General features: G+C 34.0%; 2 protein-coding genes across 13 annotated transcripts in view; one reads left to right on the forward strand and one right to left on the reverse strand.

The window, feature by feature from the left end:
* The window catches only part of LOC136776718 (uncharacterized), a 45,178-nt gene extending 30,447 nt beyond the window's left edge, over positions 1-14,731 (forward strand). For 8 of the 11 annotated variants that reach the window (XM_066732481.1, XM_066732480.1, XM_066732489.1 and 5 more), the window contains 7 exons: positions 1,158-1,303; positions 2,024-2,121; positions 3,453-3,662; positions 8,779-8,895; positions 9,947-10,242; positions 11,071-11,187; positions 11,997-14,731. In XM_066732481.1, coding sequence (XP_066588578.1) covers positions 1,158-1,303; positions 2,024-2,121; positions 3,453-3,662; positions 8,779-8,895; positions 9,947-10,242; positions 11,071-11,187; positions 11,997-12,213 — 1,201 coding nt within the window. In that variant the 3' untranslated portion in view covers positions 12,214-14,731. Of the gene's footprint in view, positions 1-1,157; positions 1,304-2,023; positions 2,122-3,452; positions 3,663-8,778; positions 8,896-9,946; positions 10,243-11,070; positions 11,188-11,335; positions 11,675-11,996 lie in introns of all 11 variants that reach the window. The other 3 variants (XM_066732488.1, XM_066732490.1, XR_010823128.1) reach the window with 2 other exon arrangements.
* A 132-nt stretch (positions 14,732-14,863) lies between these two features.
* LOC136776719 (probable serine/threonine-protein kinase clkA) lies at positions 14,864-18,755 on the reverse strand. Of its 2 annotated transcripts, XR_010823129.1 has the most exons (3): positions 18,200-18,755; positions 16,717-18,114; positions 14,864-16,640 (listed from the first exon to the last, which is right to left on the reverse strand). XR_010823129.1 is itself a non-coding variant. In XM_066732491.1 (2 exons), exons 1-2 carry the CDS (start codon positions 18,629-18,631, stop codon positions 17,740-17,742), a joined length of 807 nt encoding a protein of 268 aa, XP_066588588.1. In that variant the 5' UTR covers positions 18,632-18,755; the 3' UTR covers positions 14,864-17,739. The 2 variants fall into 2 exon arrangements, 1 of the variants encoding a protein (XP_066588588.1); XM_066732491.1 differs by having other exon boundaries at positions 14,864-18,114.
* Between the last annotated feature and the right edge of the window lie 79 nt (positions 18,756-18,834).

Below are 18,834 nucleotides of genomic sequence, written 5' to 3' on the forward strand. Positions count from 1 at the left end.
TTGTAAATGAGGAAGTTGTCGTGTAGATATTATATATATAAATATATATATATATATATATATATAGTTGCATAAAATATAGGTAGGTATATTAAAGAGGGAGGAGAACATTGATCCTCCGACTATAGCGCAAAATTGCATCAAGGGGTTAAGGTTACTGGCCAAGGTCAACTGCAATAGAGCGGTTGATAAAACCTCTAGAATGGAAAGATTTTGTCCACCTTTTACAAGACTCTGCCAGTCAAAGACGCTTTGCTAGAAAATTCGAGCAGGAACATAGAGATTCTAATGGGAAAATTCAGATAAGACTAATTCAGATGAATATCGGAAATGGCTGAAAGAAAAAGCGAGGAAGTGGATTGATTGATGCGGACTTGAGCCGAAGGAAGAGATCCGTGAGTGTGTGACATCAAAATCTCAGGTCAAGGTCATCCTGAAATTAATGGCCTACCGCAATAGTACGTGGTCACGGGACTAGAGCCAATCGGTGTTTAGCGTTCACTGCTACCATTAACGAGTAACATTTCCATATTTTCGGAAGAAATTTTGGAGTTTTTGTAAATTGCCAGGGATTTTCCAAATCATAATAAAGATCCATAGATCGCAAGCAGAAAATCAAGATCACCGAGCGCTAACGTGGTAATTTCATTGCAAAATTTTCATACGCATCTTTATATATCGGTATGGATAATCGTTAAATTGTCGTTAAGGGGTCGTTGAGCAAACGAAAAAAAAAGAATAAAAAAAACAGTTTGGTTGCTGCTATTTACGAGAAGTTCGATGCGCGTTTTTGTCATTAAGTCGCGCAGTGGGATGGTCGAGGTGCCATTAGGGATCACAGAAATATCGATCTCGACGTTGGAAACGGAGATAACGGAATTTCTAGGTTCCCAAGTGATTATGACGTGACTACATATATGTATATATATTGATGAATCGAAATTTCCAGTCTCGTTTGCTGCAAACTTTGTCCAAATTCCATTAGAGAGATATAATAGAGTGAAAAAAGGACTCTAGGTTCTAAGGATTGTCGGATAATGGAATAATTAAAAAATCTGCATGATTTTCGCGGGAATTTTTAGAGTGTGTCTGTGATGGGGAAAGTAGAAGAATAGTTTATGAAATGAAATACAGAAACAAAACAGAAAGGTGGTTAGTTACAGGGTCGTGGCGGTGGTCGCAGGAAACAGCGAGGCGGTTACCTTAAGCGGCCTTAGGGCTGACACGCAATATCAACTGGTCGTCACAGCCGTGAGAGCAGGCAAAAAGTTTCGCAGTCGGCCAATCGTCTTCCGTACCCTGGGTAAGACAATTAATTCTACCAGTGATTCCCCATGCATTCTCCCTCCTTGTTTACTCCCCTCCCTCTCTTCAGCCTCGATAATTAATCGGTCAGACAACTTCTAATCGCTACCTTCCACTTTCGTACAACTTTCCCCATCTCCAAATAACATTCGATTAATCACTTTCGCCCCGACAAACTCGTTTCAGGTTTTAAACGCCTTTATCAGAGAGTTGTATAATTTGCAATTGATAAAATCAAGCATAAATTGATGGAAAAGTCGATCCGAGGTTTGCAAGAGGACACAAGAGCATTTTGCTAAAGGGGTAATTTTGGAGTTGGGGCTGAAAAAGAAAAATGACCGAAAATTACAGAGTACGAAGAGGAAGCCTCGAAGCTTTACAGCCAAGTGACACTCGAAGTTTTAATCACCTGACAAGCTTGCAAGCGAAGCTTGCCAGCTTTTCCCACGAAATTAGGTTGTCAAGTTAAGAGCAGGGACATTCCTGTGCCACATATCTGCCTCCACTGAAGCAAGAGCTTTTTTCATCACTGGTTCACCAAAATCTCACCCTAATCTGATGGCTGAGTCAAATGGATTTGCCTCATGTGACTCCCAATTCCTTTTTCCTTTCCTCCCTTCCAAATTTTCTTTCATCTAGTTTTTGTCTCGTTAGAGTGGAATTTCCTTTGGTTTTTCCATCAGCTTTGACAAGAAATCAACTATTCTTTTATTTTCAGAACCACCACGAACGTCCCCCCAACAGGATGCAGCGGTAACGGGAGGCCCTCTTCCCCCTCCCCCACCCTCATCGCAACAACCACAGTCTTATATACAAGTAAGTATAACCAGGAAGTAATTTTCCGTTTACTCGTATTACTTAAATGTATTGCTTCCTGCTCATCCCTCGTACTGTGTGCTAAAAGAGAACAAAAAACTAAAATTGAAGAAAATTTAATTATTTTCTTTTGTTTATTATTTAATGTTTTCTTCGAGAAACTCCTGGGAGAGATGCGAATTGTCCAAAGGCAATAAAAACTCTTCTGGCTTTAAAATGGCTCGAGAAGGGATGTTTACGAGTCGATCCATCATCCCAGTCCTTTTGAAGGATCCATGAGAAACATTCCTCGTGATCCTTTGGTATAATGCAAATTTCAGTTTTACGAGCAGCTCGTCGCACTCCAATTCGTTTTTATACCCCATTATACAAGAAGCTTGAACTCCCCACTGGAGCAAACTCAGTCACTACTCGTACTACCTTCGTAATTTTATCATCCCCATGAACTTTAACACCAAAAAATTTCCCTCCCAACTGATATCGAACGTCCAATCTGGATTTTTCTGGAATTCCACGAGCCTTCATCCAACTAGAACATTCACCAATCCAGTCGAAGATCCTTCGATCACTGGAAACTTCACATATATCTATGTGCAATATTTACGTCTTGGTGTGTTCTTTATCAAGAAATAAGCTGGAGTGTGTTTTGCTCTTCGACCCAGGCCAAACATTTTCCAGGAATGTTACATCAGCTGCGAGAAGAAAATCTATCGATTCGAAAACATCTTACCAAGCAACCGTGCTACGAGGGTGTGGAGGAGGATACAAATCCTAAATGTTCTCCAAAAATAGCACAGAATATCCTTGAAATACTTCTACAGATCATTTGAAGAAAAATAATATTCAAATCCCTTATTTCCTTGAATACCTTTTATATATAGAGTTTCTAAAGTAATACATTTTTTATTACATTAACATACCTTTAAACGAATTTTTATTGAAATTAATCTGAAAATATTGCTACTTTCACAAGCTATAATTCTCTTTCATGCTCCAGACTCTTTGCTTTATCGTTAGAGAGTAGTTTTAGCAGATACAGTGTATAAATTTGAGAAACAATTTCTTACCTTATATCTCTTCTATATTGAAATATTCCATAGTCTGCAAATAACTTACTGGAAGTAGAAGATAAAGAGTACAGGATCTTTAAAGACTGAATTCATTCAGAAAAAATGTGTATTAGAATCACTCTATTGTTGTAAATATTGAAAAGAAAAAATAGGAGAATAAGTAAACTATTCTTTATTCAGTTTAAACATTTTTCAAAAGAGAAATAATTAATAGTTGAAGTAGTTAAAATTCAGATTAATTGTAAATGTACTTTGTTACAGATTCGTGGGGTCGAGGTGGGAATCGTAGTGTTAGTGTTGATCGTGTGGGCGGGGGCTATAGCTTTGTTCTTCAATCGTTGGGGAAAGATTCGAATGCTGCTTCCGTATCAGCCGGACTATAAGGAACAATTAAAAGTGCCAGGAACTGGCGTTTGTTCAGCAGCTAATGCCTCCTATTCCCAACACACGACTCAGCACGCTTGCTCGCAGGTAAATACGTAATTTAATACCCTTAACACCATACTCTTTTAACATCAAACACTATTCCAATACTAATTAATTCCGCGGAGATTACTCTTATATATAATAAACTCTGTCCATTTAGAATCTAAAATACACATTGTACTGTATTAAACAAAAATTTAATCAATCTAATGCCCAAGAAAATCGTGCAATACATTTGACATTAATTAGTGCAAAATTTTTCTCACGAACTGATCAATTATGAAATAATTTTATTAAAAAAACTGTGGGCATCGCGTAGACCACAATTTTTTATTTCTGGCGTAGAGGTATTTTACTCTCCACGATGAACGAAATATTTTTGTACGGAGCCTGGATTTTAAAATAAAAACACGATTTCGCACCGATTAAGATAAATTCCGTTGCTTTGAGCCATTTTCGATCGATTTCATAAGACTTCGCGTTTTTTGTTATTCTATTAGAAGCAATAATTCTAAATATCATCTATATATCGTTTTTATTAATTGTTTATACTCATATTTGTAATTCACATTGTAGGACACACTCGTAGGTTAAATGTGAGTTTTTAGCACGAGTAAATTAGTGCAGTAGAATATACTATAGAATCGAAAATGGCTTTGCTTCTGTTTTAAATTTAGGCGATATACGAATTAAATCACGTAGGTAGACTAATTATATATTTTTCTAATAAATAATAGTCTTAAGAAAATTCTTATATATATATATATATATAGCTTTAGACTAATTTTATAGCATAATACAATAATATATACAAAGACATGCATAATTATACTGGATAATTTATCCATCGAGGACTCATCGTAAAACTTCAACTTTTTATTTTTCCAACAAATTTTTAAAACTCCATTTGAATTATTTCATCCGCGCACTATAAAGATGCAAAAAATTCAGATTAATCGCGAATTTTATCTGATAAATCGTGTGATTCTCCTGCGTCACTCATTTTGATTACGAGTTGAAATATTAAAAGGTACCTTTACCCATCTCACTATTTGCTCAGGGCACGTGCGAAATTGTGATAATATTCAGTCACCTTTTTCTCACGAATACACTACAGATACACCGAAGCTGTCGATATTTTCTTTATAATTATCGGTTATGCATGAAAATTAATCGTGTTTATAATTGGATAGAATTTTGATATACGATTGAAACGGGTGGAAGAAGGATGAGAGTAGGGGGGGGGGAGATGGCAGGGGAGAGAGAAAGAGAAGGAAGGAATTAAAAAAATAAATATCGACAGTTTAACGAGACTCACGATCGTATTAAAGAAAAATCTAACGGGTATTGTGAACGAAAACGAAAAGGTAATGACTACATTGTCGGGTATGGTGATGCAGTGCGGGGGTGGGGGTTGCTGCGTTTTGGAACAGTGCTTTCAATACCACAGAAGAGCACGAGAACCCCGAGACTGTGGCTGCCAATTCGCTCTACTCCACAGGGCGGACATCGCGTGACCATCGGTATCATTTCCACGTTTTCATTTATTTTTCTTTCTTTACTCTTCTTTCTCTTCTTCTCTCCTACTTTCATTCTTCAGCTATACCTAAAACGTTTGATATTCCACCCCCAACTTCCCTTCTACTTTCTCCTAAAACACAGAATGCTTGTCTCTTCTTCTCTGTTTACCACTTTTAACCCCTTTCTCTCTCTCTCTCTCTCTCTCTCTCTCTCTCTCTCGATGTGTCTGTGCCTACTCCACTTATATCACTGAGTGGTCTGCTCACTGGACAGAAACTTACGATTAGCTATATAGACAAAATTTTTAATGCCAAATTTTCATTAACAATTTAAAACCAAACGACAGCGTACGATACAAATTCGAGGTGGCTCTAACGTGGCTTTATTCAAGTGTCACACTAGTTTTTATTTACAAATTTTTTGAATATTAGGAAAAAAGGAATAATTATATTAGTCATTATGTTTTTTTACTTATATATACCAATCAGAAAGGCAAGGATTTCTAAGCAATTGGAAGGTGATTCGGAAACGTGCGATTGCTGTCAATATTTGATCGAACTTTGTAGAAGGAATTCTTGTCAATTGGCGGTTTTCTAAAAATATAATAGGAAACATTATTATACGTGCCTTTGAACGAATCGAAACGTCCGATGCTTCCTGGTTCATTCGAGATTCGTTCGATATAGGAGCTCCCCGTTAAATTGAAAAGTATGCTAATCAAATCCTGTAATTGTAATTTTAATTTGCATGTAATTTTTCGATTGGCAAGACTGTAATCGTAATTTTCCTCCGATCGAATATTTAATTTCGTTGGAAAGAGTGATACATAAATTACAAACGCGACCATTGGGATTAATTCAAATATTCAATTAAAAGTTTTAGGAGCTCTCGTTCGTTTCTTCAACCGCGTAATAAAAGCTTTACAGACGAAACAAGAAAAATCTGTTTGGCAAGGAATTTTCCTGAAAAAGTCAACAGTGAGGTAAAAGTCTCCATTGAATTTTCTTTTATTATACTTTTCCCAAAAGATTTTCGTCCATCGTGTTCTCTTAATATCTTCGGTCAATGATATCTAATTTCAGAAAAAATTACTATTCATTTCATATCTATCCTTGGAAAATATCTACTAGTCTCATAAAACTATCTGTTTGAATCTCTCTGAATTAATTCAACAATTTTTTTCCTCTGCTGCTAATAAAGTAGTACAATTTTTTACACGAATTTATATTATTTCTGTTGTAAAATATTAAAAATTCTTAGAGGCGTCCTTTCATGTTATATTGTACCCTATGACTTTTTTAAATTATTTAACATTTTCATTTATTAAGAGCGCTCATTCTATTAAATGCTCTCGAGTTTCAAACAGTTTTTCATTATGGACCGTTTACTAATTAGTTATTTACAAAATCTAATTCAAGTGTATCAATTAATGTATTCCTGAATGAGAACAAGTTTAAATTCATAAGATATAACTATAAATATCCTCTAGTACAGAGATTTGCATATAAATATGCGAAGAACGAATTGGAAAATTTGAATAAACAGATTGCATCTGAAATTGCTCCTAAAACAATGGGAGCTTGAGGATATATCGATGGAAAAATAAAGCTTTCGGTAGGATAATTATTGAATTGTTTTGCGAAAAAGCTGCAGAGGGTTGGACAAATTTAGCTGATCGAACTCACTTTGTCTCATACGAAGGTACGAGGAAAATTGTGGTAAAGTTTTCAGTGATGGGTTGATCAAATTACTCTCGTGTGTTTGTTACAGACACGAAAAGAAAATTGAATTATTTTTAGTTAGCCTCACAAGGCCTACTAATATACCATTTACCATTTTTTACAAAGCATTTTTCACAGTTTTTTCAAAAAGATGTAATATAGTTTAGATAGAAAATTGTTTTTGAGTGAAAGAAAAAAAAAATTGATGGATCGTTGAGTGAAATTCATTTCTGAGGAGATCTCTTTTGTTTTTCCAGCGATTTTCAACTGATCCAAATCGAATTTGCGTCTCGCGAATCTGCCAGAGACAGGAAGCAATGTGCTCCAGGCGTAGACGTGACAAATTTAATTTGGCCCCTCGCCTAATTATATTGCATGAAATACCTATCCCTAAAATATTAAAGCCCGAAAAATCTTGTAATTCGATAAGAACATTCCCCTACAATTTTCAATATCCACATTTACTTGAGAAACGAGATAGGAGGATATAAGTCGGTTAATTTTAATTAAGAGTATCTAGTCGAATGACTAATTTAAAGTTTTAATTCATCGTTGAGTGTATAAATTCAACAATTTCTTATTCAAGAAAGTTAATTGCTAGAGTGTAATATTGTTGATACAGAGTAATAAAATAATAATGTAAAGATGTAGAGGGGTGCATTAAATTTAATCCTTTATTAGGTTCGCAAGCAGAATGAATTTTTTCTGCCAGCTTTGAGACTCCATTAATTCAGATTTACCTAATATTTTATCTATAATAAATCCTATAAACTACGATTGAATTTAGACGACGAATTGACTGTTTTCATTACTTTATTATGATTTTCTTTAAATTTGACCCGATTAAAGTTGAAGCAACTTTTTTCACCTACTTGATATTTTTGCTTGTGACGCAGAAACTATTGACCAATTTGCACAGTGACTACAGCACAATGCGTTATCAAAGTTTTTTATGCACCTGCATTTTTCAAATGAACATATTTATAGATACGTACGTCGAATTGATAATTAAAATATTAATGCTTCGCATATGAACTCAGAAACACGAAACACACATACATACACACCTATATTGCACTGCGAAAAATTAGGCCGTAGAATGGATTAAACGTGATAATTCGTTAATTAAACAATTTTGTCAGGATTAAAATTGATTTAATAATACAAATTTGTTCAACGAGCACTTTAATCAATATTACGGACTAATTCCTGAGGAAATTACGTACGCGTTTCACTCTATAGCTTATAGACATCTCACGACTTTACCGAATCACGAAAATGTTGCTTAATATCTCACAATAAACACCTAAGACCTTTAGAAATCGGGCATTTCAGCGCTTCTGCGTTGTTTGAAACTGCACAAAATTAATCCGTGTTGCATTTCACTCTGAAATCTGTCCGAATGATAACACGAAATATGAAATCTGAAGCACTTTGATGAAGGAAAATAATCTTAGTATACCTAATATTTAATTGAATATAAAGACTATCTCTTGAGATTTATTCTCGATAACGATGTTAGTTTTATAGTGTAAAAATTATTGTTACTACAGATTATTCGTAAAGTATTAAATTTCAATTGAGAAGAAAGAGAAAATTTGTTCAAACATTGTTAAACCAATGTACACTTTTGCATTACGAATTTGAACAAAATTAATCGATATAAACAATTGTACATTATGTCAATAAAATTTGTTCATTGCTATAATGCAAAATTGTTTATCAATTGAACAATTGTTAAACAATTTTTCTCTTTGAATAAAGAGCACATGTTTGCACAGGTAGAAAAGTCACGCTTCATGTGCATATATATTTATAATTATTGCAATTATACTGGCTTGTGAATTGAATTGTGATATATTTAGATAGGGGGTTGTGAAAGGGTAAAAATCTGACTTATTTAAGATTGAAATTTGCAGCGTCTGCACTGCTCGAACGGTCACGTGGACTCTTTTGACAGCGGAGGCTTGGGGTGGCCAAAAACTACCAGGCCACGTGTCAATAGCGCCATTGATGTTGCTGGTTTCCTATCTCAGGTAAGATATTCAAAATAAAAATCCACTGTTTAAATATACTAATCTATGCTTCGATTCCCAGATTCATCACGAGACTAAATTATTTATTTTCCTCGTTTCACAAAATAACTTTCGTAAACACATGATTTTCTTCAAAAGAAAAAATCAAGGATTTTAAAAAAGTCGAAAGGCAAAATGTCATTTTTTATATCGAATAATTGGTAAAAATTAAAATTGACGAAGAATCGATCATTGATAGATTTTCATTGTATGGTTCTGCACGGTAGTATTAATCTGATACAACTATTGCCATTCTGGATGAGTTATTTAAATAAATAATGGTACCAAACGAAGTAGCTGAAACGCCAAAGTTCAAGGTAGCAAAGCTGAAATGCAGGTGGATGTTGTGATCGATATGTTCGTGTGCTTTACTTGCAGGAAAAATTCTTGAGTTCGTTTTATGAAGTGCGTGGACCATATTCTATGTGTTGATAAATGATGTGTGTTAAGACCTTAGGTCATCAAACTTTTGTGCCCTTGGTCAAGAACTTATCGATCTCCTGTGAAACTCGTGTCTGTCCACCAGTAACAACGAGGAAAACATTTTCACATTATTATACCAGGAGTATGTAATTGTAGGAAAAGTGCATTTGTTTCAAAGGACTCTTTCGAGGCTCTTTTTTATTTGCATCCAGAGAAACCTCGAGCAAATGGCTGATGTCTGTTGTATTTAAAAAATAAATGAATTTATACTTGTGCTCACTATAAAAATTATTATAACACGTTGTAAATTATTTATTCGTATAATATAACCGAAGTATGATTACATCAGGAGCATAGAACCGTATAGGAAATGTCAATTTGTTCCAAAGGACCCTTTCGAGGCTCTCTTTTATTTGCATCCAGAAAAAATCACGCGAGTAAAAAGTTGATATCTTTTGTATTTACAAAGTGAAACGAATTTTTACTTCCATGCTCCAGAGTGATTTATAATAAATGTTGTAATGCACTAAATAATTATTATTGAATTTAATTTGATTGGAACATTTGAAAAAACATGAATTTTTTTTAGGAATTTCTGCGACGTCACGGATCCACGTCACGATTATGTCGAAAAGTTCGCAGTGCAGATAATTTACCACTGTCGTCGAGTCAGCATCACCATCATCATCACCATCACCATCACCGGGAGTCAAGTTCGAGGGAGATGACGACAGAGACCGACAGGGAGTCGTTTCTCAAGGCCAATCACGATGATATCGAGAGAAGCGAGTATCCTGAATCCAGGAGACAGAGCAGTTTCGAGATTACCCTCAAGGACAACACAGAGACCCTACTGCTCGAGCCCAATAATCAAACTTCCTCCAGGTTAGTAAAAATTAAGACGTATATATCCTCCCTCACATTAACGCTCCTATTATGTTAAAAAAACAATTGTACACCTATGAGACTAAATATGACAAAAAAATTAATCTAAGAATTTTTAAAGAAATTCCTCGGAAATATCAATATTTCCTTCTAACAGAGTGAATCTGCGCAAGAATGGTAGATTTAATAGAGAGAAAAGCTTACTGTAAGTGTGACGTTTACTAATTACAGCACGGAGACCGAAAGCTCTTAATTCGAGAAGCGGGACACAAGCACTTCCTTATCTCGAGCGATAATAGGCTGTTATGCGGTACCCCGATAGATCATAATCTATAGATATGCTGATTTTCCCAAGACGACAACGACCCACTAATGACACGAGCACAGCAATCATCTTCTTCTTCTTCTTCTCTTTACTTTCTTCTTACTGATCGTTGAACACAATCGAGAGGTAGCCCAATTGCATCCTAGAAAAAAATCCCCTTCCCCTCTTCACTTAAAACACTATTCGTCCCACTAGTTTCATGAACCCTTAGCAATTTTTCAAGCACCTATGCCAAGTTTTATATAGAGAGCGCACAATAATCCCTTTCAAGAATGAATCTTTTCATCAATTCACTTTTCGACCATTTTTTTCTAAAAGAACGCGATTTTAACGAATGAAAAACTCGATTTTCGGTCGATTTATCATATCAGGAGTGAGAATTTTGTCTAGCCACTAGGGGAGGTTTCACTCTAGATTTTGTACATACACGAGGTATAAAGGCGAGCAGTATAATGGGAAGGATAATGGGGGGATGTTCTCAGGACGTTATATGGATGTTCCAGGGATTCTCCGGTGGCTTCTTCCTCGTTGGTTTCGCGGCGTTTTGGTTGCTGGCGAACTAGCGGAAGCCACGAATACGTCAGGTGTCCCGTAAGACAGCCAGCTTCCGTCGACGAGAGGTAAATAATGCAAATTGTTAAATTATTTTTAATGAAACTAGCTTATTTTAGTATAAAAATTAATTGATAATTATAGTAAAATTTATAAGAATGTAGTATCATAATAAGTTTTCAAGGAAGAGTTCCGCATGATTAATGGCACTTTTAGAGACGACCATTCTGTAGGCTTGATTTCCCTCTGTTCGTGGCCGGATGGCCTTGGACAAGTCCTGGAACCTGGCCAACGACTCCTCTGACCCGGCAGTCTTTATAAAAGGGACATTTACACGGGAAAAGCACGTCAACTGGAATGAATGTTTAAACGAAAAGTGTCTAGCTTTAAAAACATCCCCCTTTATAAATTCATCGATAGTCGCGTGCTGTCCTGGTGCACCTGGAAAATTTTGCGGATTTTTAACCGATGGATAAAATACAGAGTTGCTATATCAATAAGGATATTAGATTTCACCAGTTTTATATTTTTAAAGGGATTTATAATTTTAATGAGGTACGGTTGATAAAGACTTAATTTCAATTTGTATTAATATGTTCCTATAGACTGAATCGATCTGTCGTAAAAATGCTAATTCTATAAATTCAGTTTTGAGAGTGTATTTACTGAGTCAGCCAGTAATTACGTGTATATCTAAAACCCTCGAAATATTTTTCGCTTATCTAATCTTTCCGTATAATATATATTTTCTAGTAATTTTTATATTCTAGAGGAAAAAAATTATACGCTTAACGATTAGTGATTGAAAAATGTCGAGGGTCTAGGCTACATGGTTATTAGGATTTTGATTTGGAGTTTAAGGAAAGGTTGGTTTCAGGTGTCAGAGGAGGTCCTGCGAGACGGATGTGAGCAAGTTGTCGCGTTATCATCAGGCGCATCGTCGTCTGGACAAGGAAAGACACTCGAGAAGCTGTGAATATGCAAAACGCACGCCAGAATCTTCCATCGAGATTCACCACTTTGGTCTGCCCATCCTCAGCGTTAGCGAACCAAGTCCTCCGGACGAATCCGAGCGAGTCGACGACTATTTGTAGAATTTGCTTGCCGGGGACTTCGCCAAGGAACTACTCGTCTAAATCACCCTCGAAGCTCCCCACGAGTTGAGAAAACAACACAACGTTGATTGCAACGTAGCGAAGAAAAACTACATCCCTTTAAGATTTGACTGTAATCCGAATTACCCCCATTGGACACATTTTTCAAGATTCATTTCCATTGAACCGAAGCTTCTTGCTGGGCAACGCTCACCTGAAAATGTTTTTCAAGAGAATAATAATGTTGGAAGGGTCTGAAAAGCGTGAATTTGAAAAAAATGTTTCTAGTGAAAATAGGAAGAGAGAATTATATGTTCGGAGAAAGTACGCTGGAAGAGATGAGAACTCGTTATCGGAAAGTGTCACCTAGAGAGCGCTTTGCACGCGAAGAGCGATAAGCACGTTCGAGAAACGCTGTAATAATCGTCCATGGGAAAATCAGCATTGGCCCGAGGGCTGCTCAGAGATAGGAAGCCGCAAACGAAATTTTCACGAAGATTTCGGATACCGAAACTCGTGCCAATTATGGAAAACTCTTGTTAAGATAATTCTTCACTTGTGTGTCGGCTATTCCAACGTACATGTGACAGGCATTTTATGAGACTCGTCTGTGTATTCTTATATAGGGAATTCTTTAAGAAATTCTGCTACTCGATAAACCATTAATTATACACGTGAAGTCTTACACAGATCTATTGGAATTTTTACAATCGCGGAGTTTTACCTCTATCATTTATCGAAATATTAATTGCTCATTATCTTAACAAATAGGTAAATTTTTCCAAAAAATTACTCATTATTGATGCGTATACGTAAAAACTAGAATCAAGGAGAGTGTGTTCTGTGTGACTTTACGCTCCTAAAACTGTTTGGCTGTTTAATCGCATATGCAGTTAAACGAGAGAACCGCTAGTCATTCAAGCTATAGCATAATTAATTATAATACGTGGAAACATCTAATTGTCCGAGTAATCAACTGTCGAGAACTTTGACGGATTTCCCGAACATAGGATTTGCAGCACATTTGCGAATATTTGCGCGAGGTGATATTTTCCACAGACGGATGAAATTCTAAAACGATTGGTCGCAATGTCAATTAGTCACGCTTCAATGTATAGTTTCGGGAAAATAGCAATTACGAGAGACAATATCGACATATCTCTATTTAAAATTCGCCACCCCACCCACCCTTCTTCCTCCCCCCAATCTATTCCCCCTATCAATTAATAAATTCAAGACGAGACCAAATCGATTCAGAATGATAAATTATTTCGATTTTTATCGCGTCGTTTAATTAAGTTTCACATTTGAAAAAAAAAGATAGTTCTCAAATTCGTTGGAAATGAGAGAAAAGTTAATGTTAAATTTTGAAGACATCACACAAATATCTCTTAAACATATTTTCCACAATATCGGTAAATGTGCCTATTAATATCGTAAATTATTCGAATTTATTGTAATAGCAGAAATGAGATTTGCAGAACCAAATGGGACCTAAAACGAGGGGCCATTGTTTCTCTCGGTAATCAATTCGATGCAGTCGTCATTTTCGTGAATTGCATTCGTTTGTAACATCGACCAAACTTTTTTTCTATGTTGATAAACAAAACAATGTGGGGACAACCAGCAATGGGTTAAAGAAGAAACATATATAGGGAAACGTGAAAAAAGAACGATCCGGATCAGTTTAAATATTAAATATCCGAATGGGGGACCAACTGAGTTTTTTCTTTCACTTTATGCCATGCGTGCAACAGAAGCTGATATTTGACCATTTGGTTGTTAACATCAATTGCTATATCTGTCATACAATCGTGTGAGCATGAAAAACTTCGTACCTAATAAAAAATAAATTATTATTTCATTCGGAATCTTTTAACAAACGAAACATTAGAGTTCTAATAAAAATAGTCAGCTTTTTAAAATCTTTCCTTCAGAATGATTAAAAATTATATATTTATTTATCAAATTAAAACCAAAAATCAGTAAACGATATTAGGTATTAATCTGCTTTTCATGCTCACTGTAGTACAACAAAAAATGTAAATATTATCTATACTAAATATAAAAAATTTTCCAAAATATTCCTGACAAAACCATCAAACGACTATCGAGAACAATAGCTTCAACTGTAACATATTTTGATACTTTGACTGCCTAAGGAAATTTTTAATGACGAAATAAAAAATAATGCAACACGCACATTTTCAGTTACCTTAATTTTATTCGTTTTGTTCTATGAATAATTTAAAGGTGATTTTATTGTATGTGCGATTATGAATATTTTTTTCGTAAATTATTAATATTTTCTCTAAAATATCCCTTTCACAGTCAGTGTGCTTGAACTATTATATCTAACCGATACAGGAATATTCTCCATTTAAATTTTAATAACAGATTCCTCCTTCGAAAACAATTTTATCTAAGGCAGTCGGAGTCGTTAATGCTTGACACAAGATTGATAAATTAAATTAAATTTTCATACCAACTTGTAGCGGCTACTCAAAGTTTAAACAAATACTATTATGGATAGTATTCTATAACTGAACTTCGAACCAATGTAGATTTTTACGTAAATAATGCAATGTACTTATAAATTATTCAAAATGCAGCATTAACATTAATAGAAACATACAGATAATTAAATATAAATAATTGTATGTTATAGGTGAATATACTGCTATTATTCTTTTGAATAAAAATTATTTTATATCACATCAGATTTTGGAATAGGATGTATCGAATTTACATTTTAATTTTCTTAGCTCTATTTAAAACTTTAGTCCATAAATTTTTACATAAAGAATATCATCCCTAAAAGAACTATAAATAATTAGACAGTTGATCTACTAAGTTATCATAGAAATATAATGAGACCAAAATATGGAACAAGCATTATTTGTTTAGACAAAACAAAAAAATCTACACAAGCTATTTTCCAATGTAAATCAAAGGCGTTTAACCAAATATAGTTGTATATACGTGTAAACGTAGTAATAAATTAAGAACTTGACCATCCATCAATCGACATTGAAGTAATTAAGATTCATTCGCCATTTTAGAGATTATGAAGTTATCTGAAATCAAATTCGTGTATTACTTAAAGAAGCGTGACCAAATAAATGAATACACTGAAGAGAGGAGCAGCTTCTACTCTAAAATAAATTCGGTGTATATTTGCATGTAAATATGTAATCGTTGCACTTTAGGCTAATTAATGATCGATGATAAATAAAATGTTAAGGCACGACGAAGAAATATTATAAAAAATATACATATATACGTCGATAACAACTCGTAGGCACTATTTTCTAATGAAACTCTTTACAAGTACTTACAAGTGTGAGGATGCATATATTCATGCAAAATTCAATTTTACCACAAAAACTACGAAATAGCTTTCTATCATATATGCAGCGTCCAGCTTTCGTTTGGAGAACACTTTGTTCTGGTGTGCAAATATTAAAGGCTTTTTCCACTTTTGTACAACGATTACTAAATCTATTAAACAAGAAAAAATATTCTATCGAAAAACAATGAAATCTGAAAAACTAATGAAACGAAAGAATACAAGCTCTCTAAGATATAGGTATAAAGTGGAAAAAGTCCTTTGAAGCTAAAGTGGTCCATTGACTGTCATTTTAAAACCTGTGATTATCAAAACCTTATAAAATATACATTATACTATATAGCTTGTATTTTGGTAGTGAACAAATAATTTGATCGCTTTAAGTGCTCAAACATATCGTTCTGCACAGTCCTTTGTAACAAATAACCATTAATCGTCGTGATCATGAGCTCCGATGTATTTTTTCAGACATATATTATATAGACTTAGAACATAGCCGAATAGCATAAAACTGTCGATAAATAAAATTCTCGTATCTCTCAGTGAATCCATAGCAAAACACTTTTCCATTAAATTCATTGAAAGGAAAACGAGTTTCTCTGCGCATGTAGAATAGAACTCTTTTTATCTAAACTTAAAGAATGGCACATCCTGTATTTTTTCATGATTGTCATAATTATTTTATCATTGAAACATCAATAAAATTTACTGGAATAAACAATGCTCCTTATTAAAATGGAATGAAGCTGATGGAATACAGGTCATAAATGAGGCTATAAAAAAATCATCTTTATTCGTTTTAGTGGCTCTTAATTAATATTATTCTTTTATTCAAATTTAGCTACAAAATCTTTCGTTACTCGTAACGTTGTGAAACTAGGATATACCAATTTTATGCATTGATGATATCCGTTTTTCCAACAGATGTAGTATATATTGATTACCGCGACGCTTTAACTTATTTAAGTCTTCACTCAATGTCACTCGTATTACATTCCGCTGTGCCTATAGAGTTACAAGGTCAAAACGGAACTCTGGACTTTATACCATAGAACATTATTCTCCCACAATATTACAACTAGAAATTAATTCATTCGTTAAAAGTAGAGTAAAAGAGCAGAAACGAAGAAATCATTTAATAGCGCTACGTATACCTTAATTTCTTGACATCCAGGCAAAGTAGCAAATAATGTTTTGCCAATAGAGTACAAGTCCTGAATGAATTTTATTTTCTAGCAAAATTACTTAAAATTTAATACTTTTTTTTATACAACTACATTACACTTTGCTTTAAATATCTTTCCATTAAATGTGTAAATATAAGAGCCTCATGGATAAACAAACCATTCTTAATTTTCAATAATGTATTTGTACTAGATTGCCATTTGTACATTATTAAGATAGATTAATCTTATGCATGGATAACAGACAGTAGAACATTAATGATAGTCATTTTCTGGTTAAAGTTTCTAGCTGCTCAGAAAGCTGCAAATTTTTTTCTACTATCCAAAAATGAGTGTGCAACTTAACTGTGAATAGCATAAATTATTTAAATGTATATATATGAAAAAAAACTACACAGAATCAAAAGAAACTATTTATCTGGTATTTAATTTTAGGATTAAAAGAAAAGTGTGAAGATAAGTTATAAGTTCTTTTTAATTCATCGTTTCATGGTATATACCCGAAAAGATTTAATCAAATTAATAGATACATCAACAAAATTATATTTTCAATGTTCTTACCAGATATCTATTTACAGAGCCTATACTTTAATTGCAAAACTTGGATTACACATACATATCCTGTATATCGCTATTATAGGAGTTGTTTCATCTGAGAAAAAAATAAGCTTAATTTTTTTAGTAAACTGTACTAATGATAGCTTTCACAAAGAGAAGTCTGAATCTCATAAAAGCTATCATCATTTTATTTTCTTTTTTTAAGTTGGACACATTATTTTCATATTAAAACCACTTATACACTATTTAAAATATTTACATAAGGTTACTGCATTGTTTAATGCACATATTTAAATCTTCTATTTATATCCTCTATTACGTTATATTAACAGGGCTATACACAATTTATACAGATTATTCTTTAAAAACTTAATTTCTTTAAAAGAACAAATTATAATTTGATTAAAATCAATTTTTTGCTTGTTAAAATTAGAGTTAAATGCCTTCTGTAACAGATTCTACTTTAAGAAGTATTTTTTCTTCAATTGTACTGCTCAAGCAACTTTTTTTTAAATCTGGGCTAAATTTAATTCCATCAATTTCCAAATCTACAGAACTACTTGCTTTAGACAATTCGCTACATTCAGTATTAGTCAATGTGCTACCTAATTGAGAGGTATCACTTTCAGACTCTTGACTAGAGATACCAAATTCTCTATATTCCTGACTCTTATGTAAACTTTCTGTTTTTTTATTAGCAAACTTGGCATTTAATTTGCTTATCAAATCTGCCCATGGATCTTCCAGAAAGGATTTTATATTAACATAACGAGATATGTTTACTGTCCTATGGCTTCCTTTCTGAAAATTCTGTAAAGAAAGAGGTTCTATATGAATAATGTTTAAAACTAACTTATTAATGATAAAAGTACAATTATATTTCATTTTCAATTACCCTTTTGGGTCCATAATTATTTCTGCCAGTATTCTTCTGAGGATAAAACGTGTTACTGGATTGTTTTTGCTTTGAGTGGTAATGGCTTCTAGGAGTATTGTCTCGGTTATTACGATAACCGTAGAAATTATTTGGGGAACTGTGATATTTATTAGGAGACCCTTGATAATTATTAGGAGACCCTTGATAATTATTAGGAGACCTTTGATAATTATTAGGAGACCCTTGATAATTATAAGGAGACCCTTGATAATTATTACTGTATCTTCTTTGCTTGTTGTTTGGTGTACTAATGTTCAATGGGATAAAATCGTCTCCGTGTCTTTCATGATTTTGGAATGGTGAGGAATTGAGGTTATAATTTTTTGGCTTCCACAGGGATCCCTCGGCTACCGGACTGTGCCTAGGCATACTGAGTGGTGATTTCTTCATACTCTTTCCTCCAAATATTTTGCCAGCACAATTCCAAATTATCTTTAAAACTTATTAGAATAAAACACTATCAAAACACAAACAACAAGAAGCGGACCAAAGCGAAGCAAGTATACATCGCAGAATTAAGTATTGCTTACTTCGATAAGTCGATTTAATAAAGATGGCGCTTCCATCGATTAATCGATCGCGGGTCTCAGTGC

Source organism: Prorops nasuta, unplaced genomic scaffold, assembly GCF_024137725.1.
Source record: "Prorops nasuta isolate Cenicafe-Biocafe unplaced genomic scaffold, Cenicafe_Pnas_1.2 PNAS00010, whole genome shotgun sequence".
NCBI classification, from domain to species: domain Eukaryota; kingdom Metazoa; phylum Arthropoda; class Insecta; order Hymenoptera; family Bethylidae; genus Prorops; species Prorops nasuta.

Bases quoted from the DNA above. Each gene is read 5' to 3' on its own strand.
- LOC136776719 (XM_066732491.1), bottom strand. From the start codon at position 18,631: ATGAAGAAATCACCACTCAGTATGCCTAGGCACAGTCCGGTAGCCGAG. The intron at 18,115-18,199 runs GTAATTGAAAAT...CTTTCTTTACAG, and splicing joins ATAATTATGGACCCAAAAGG to AATTTTCAGAAAGGAAGCCA.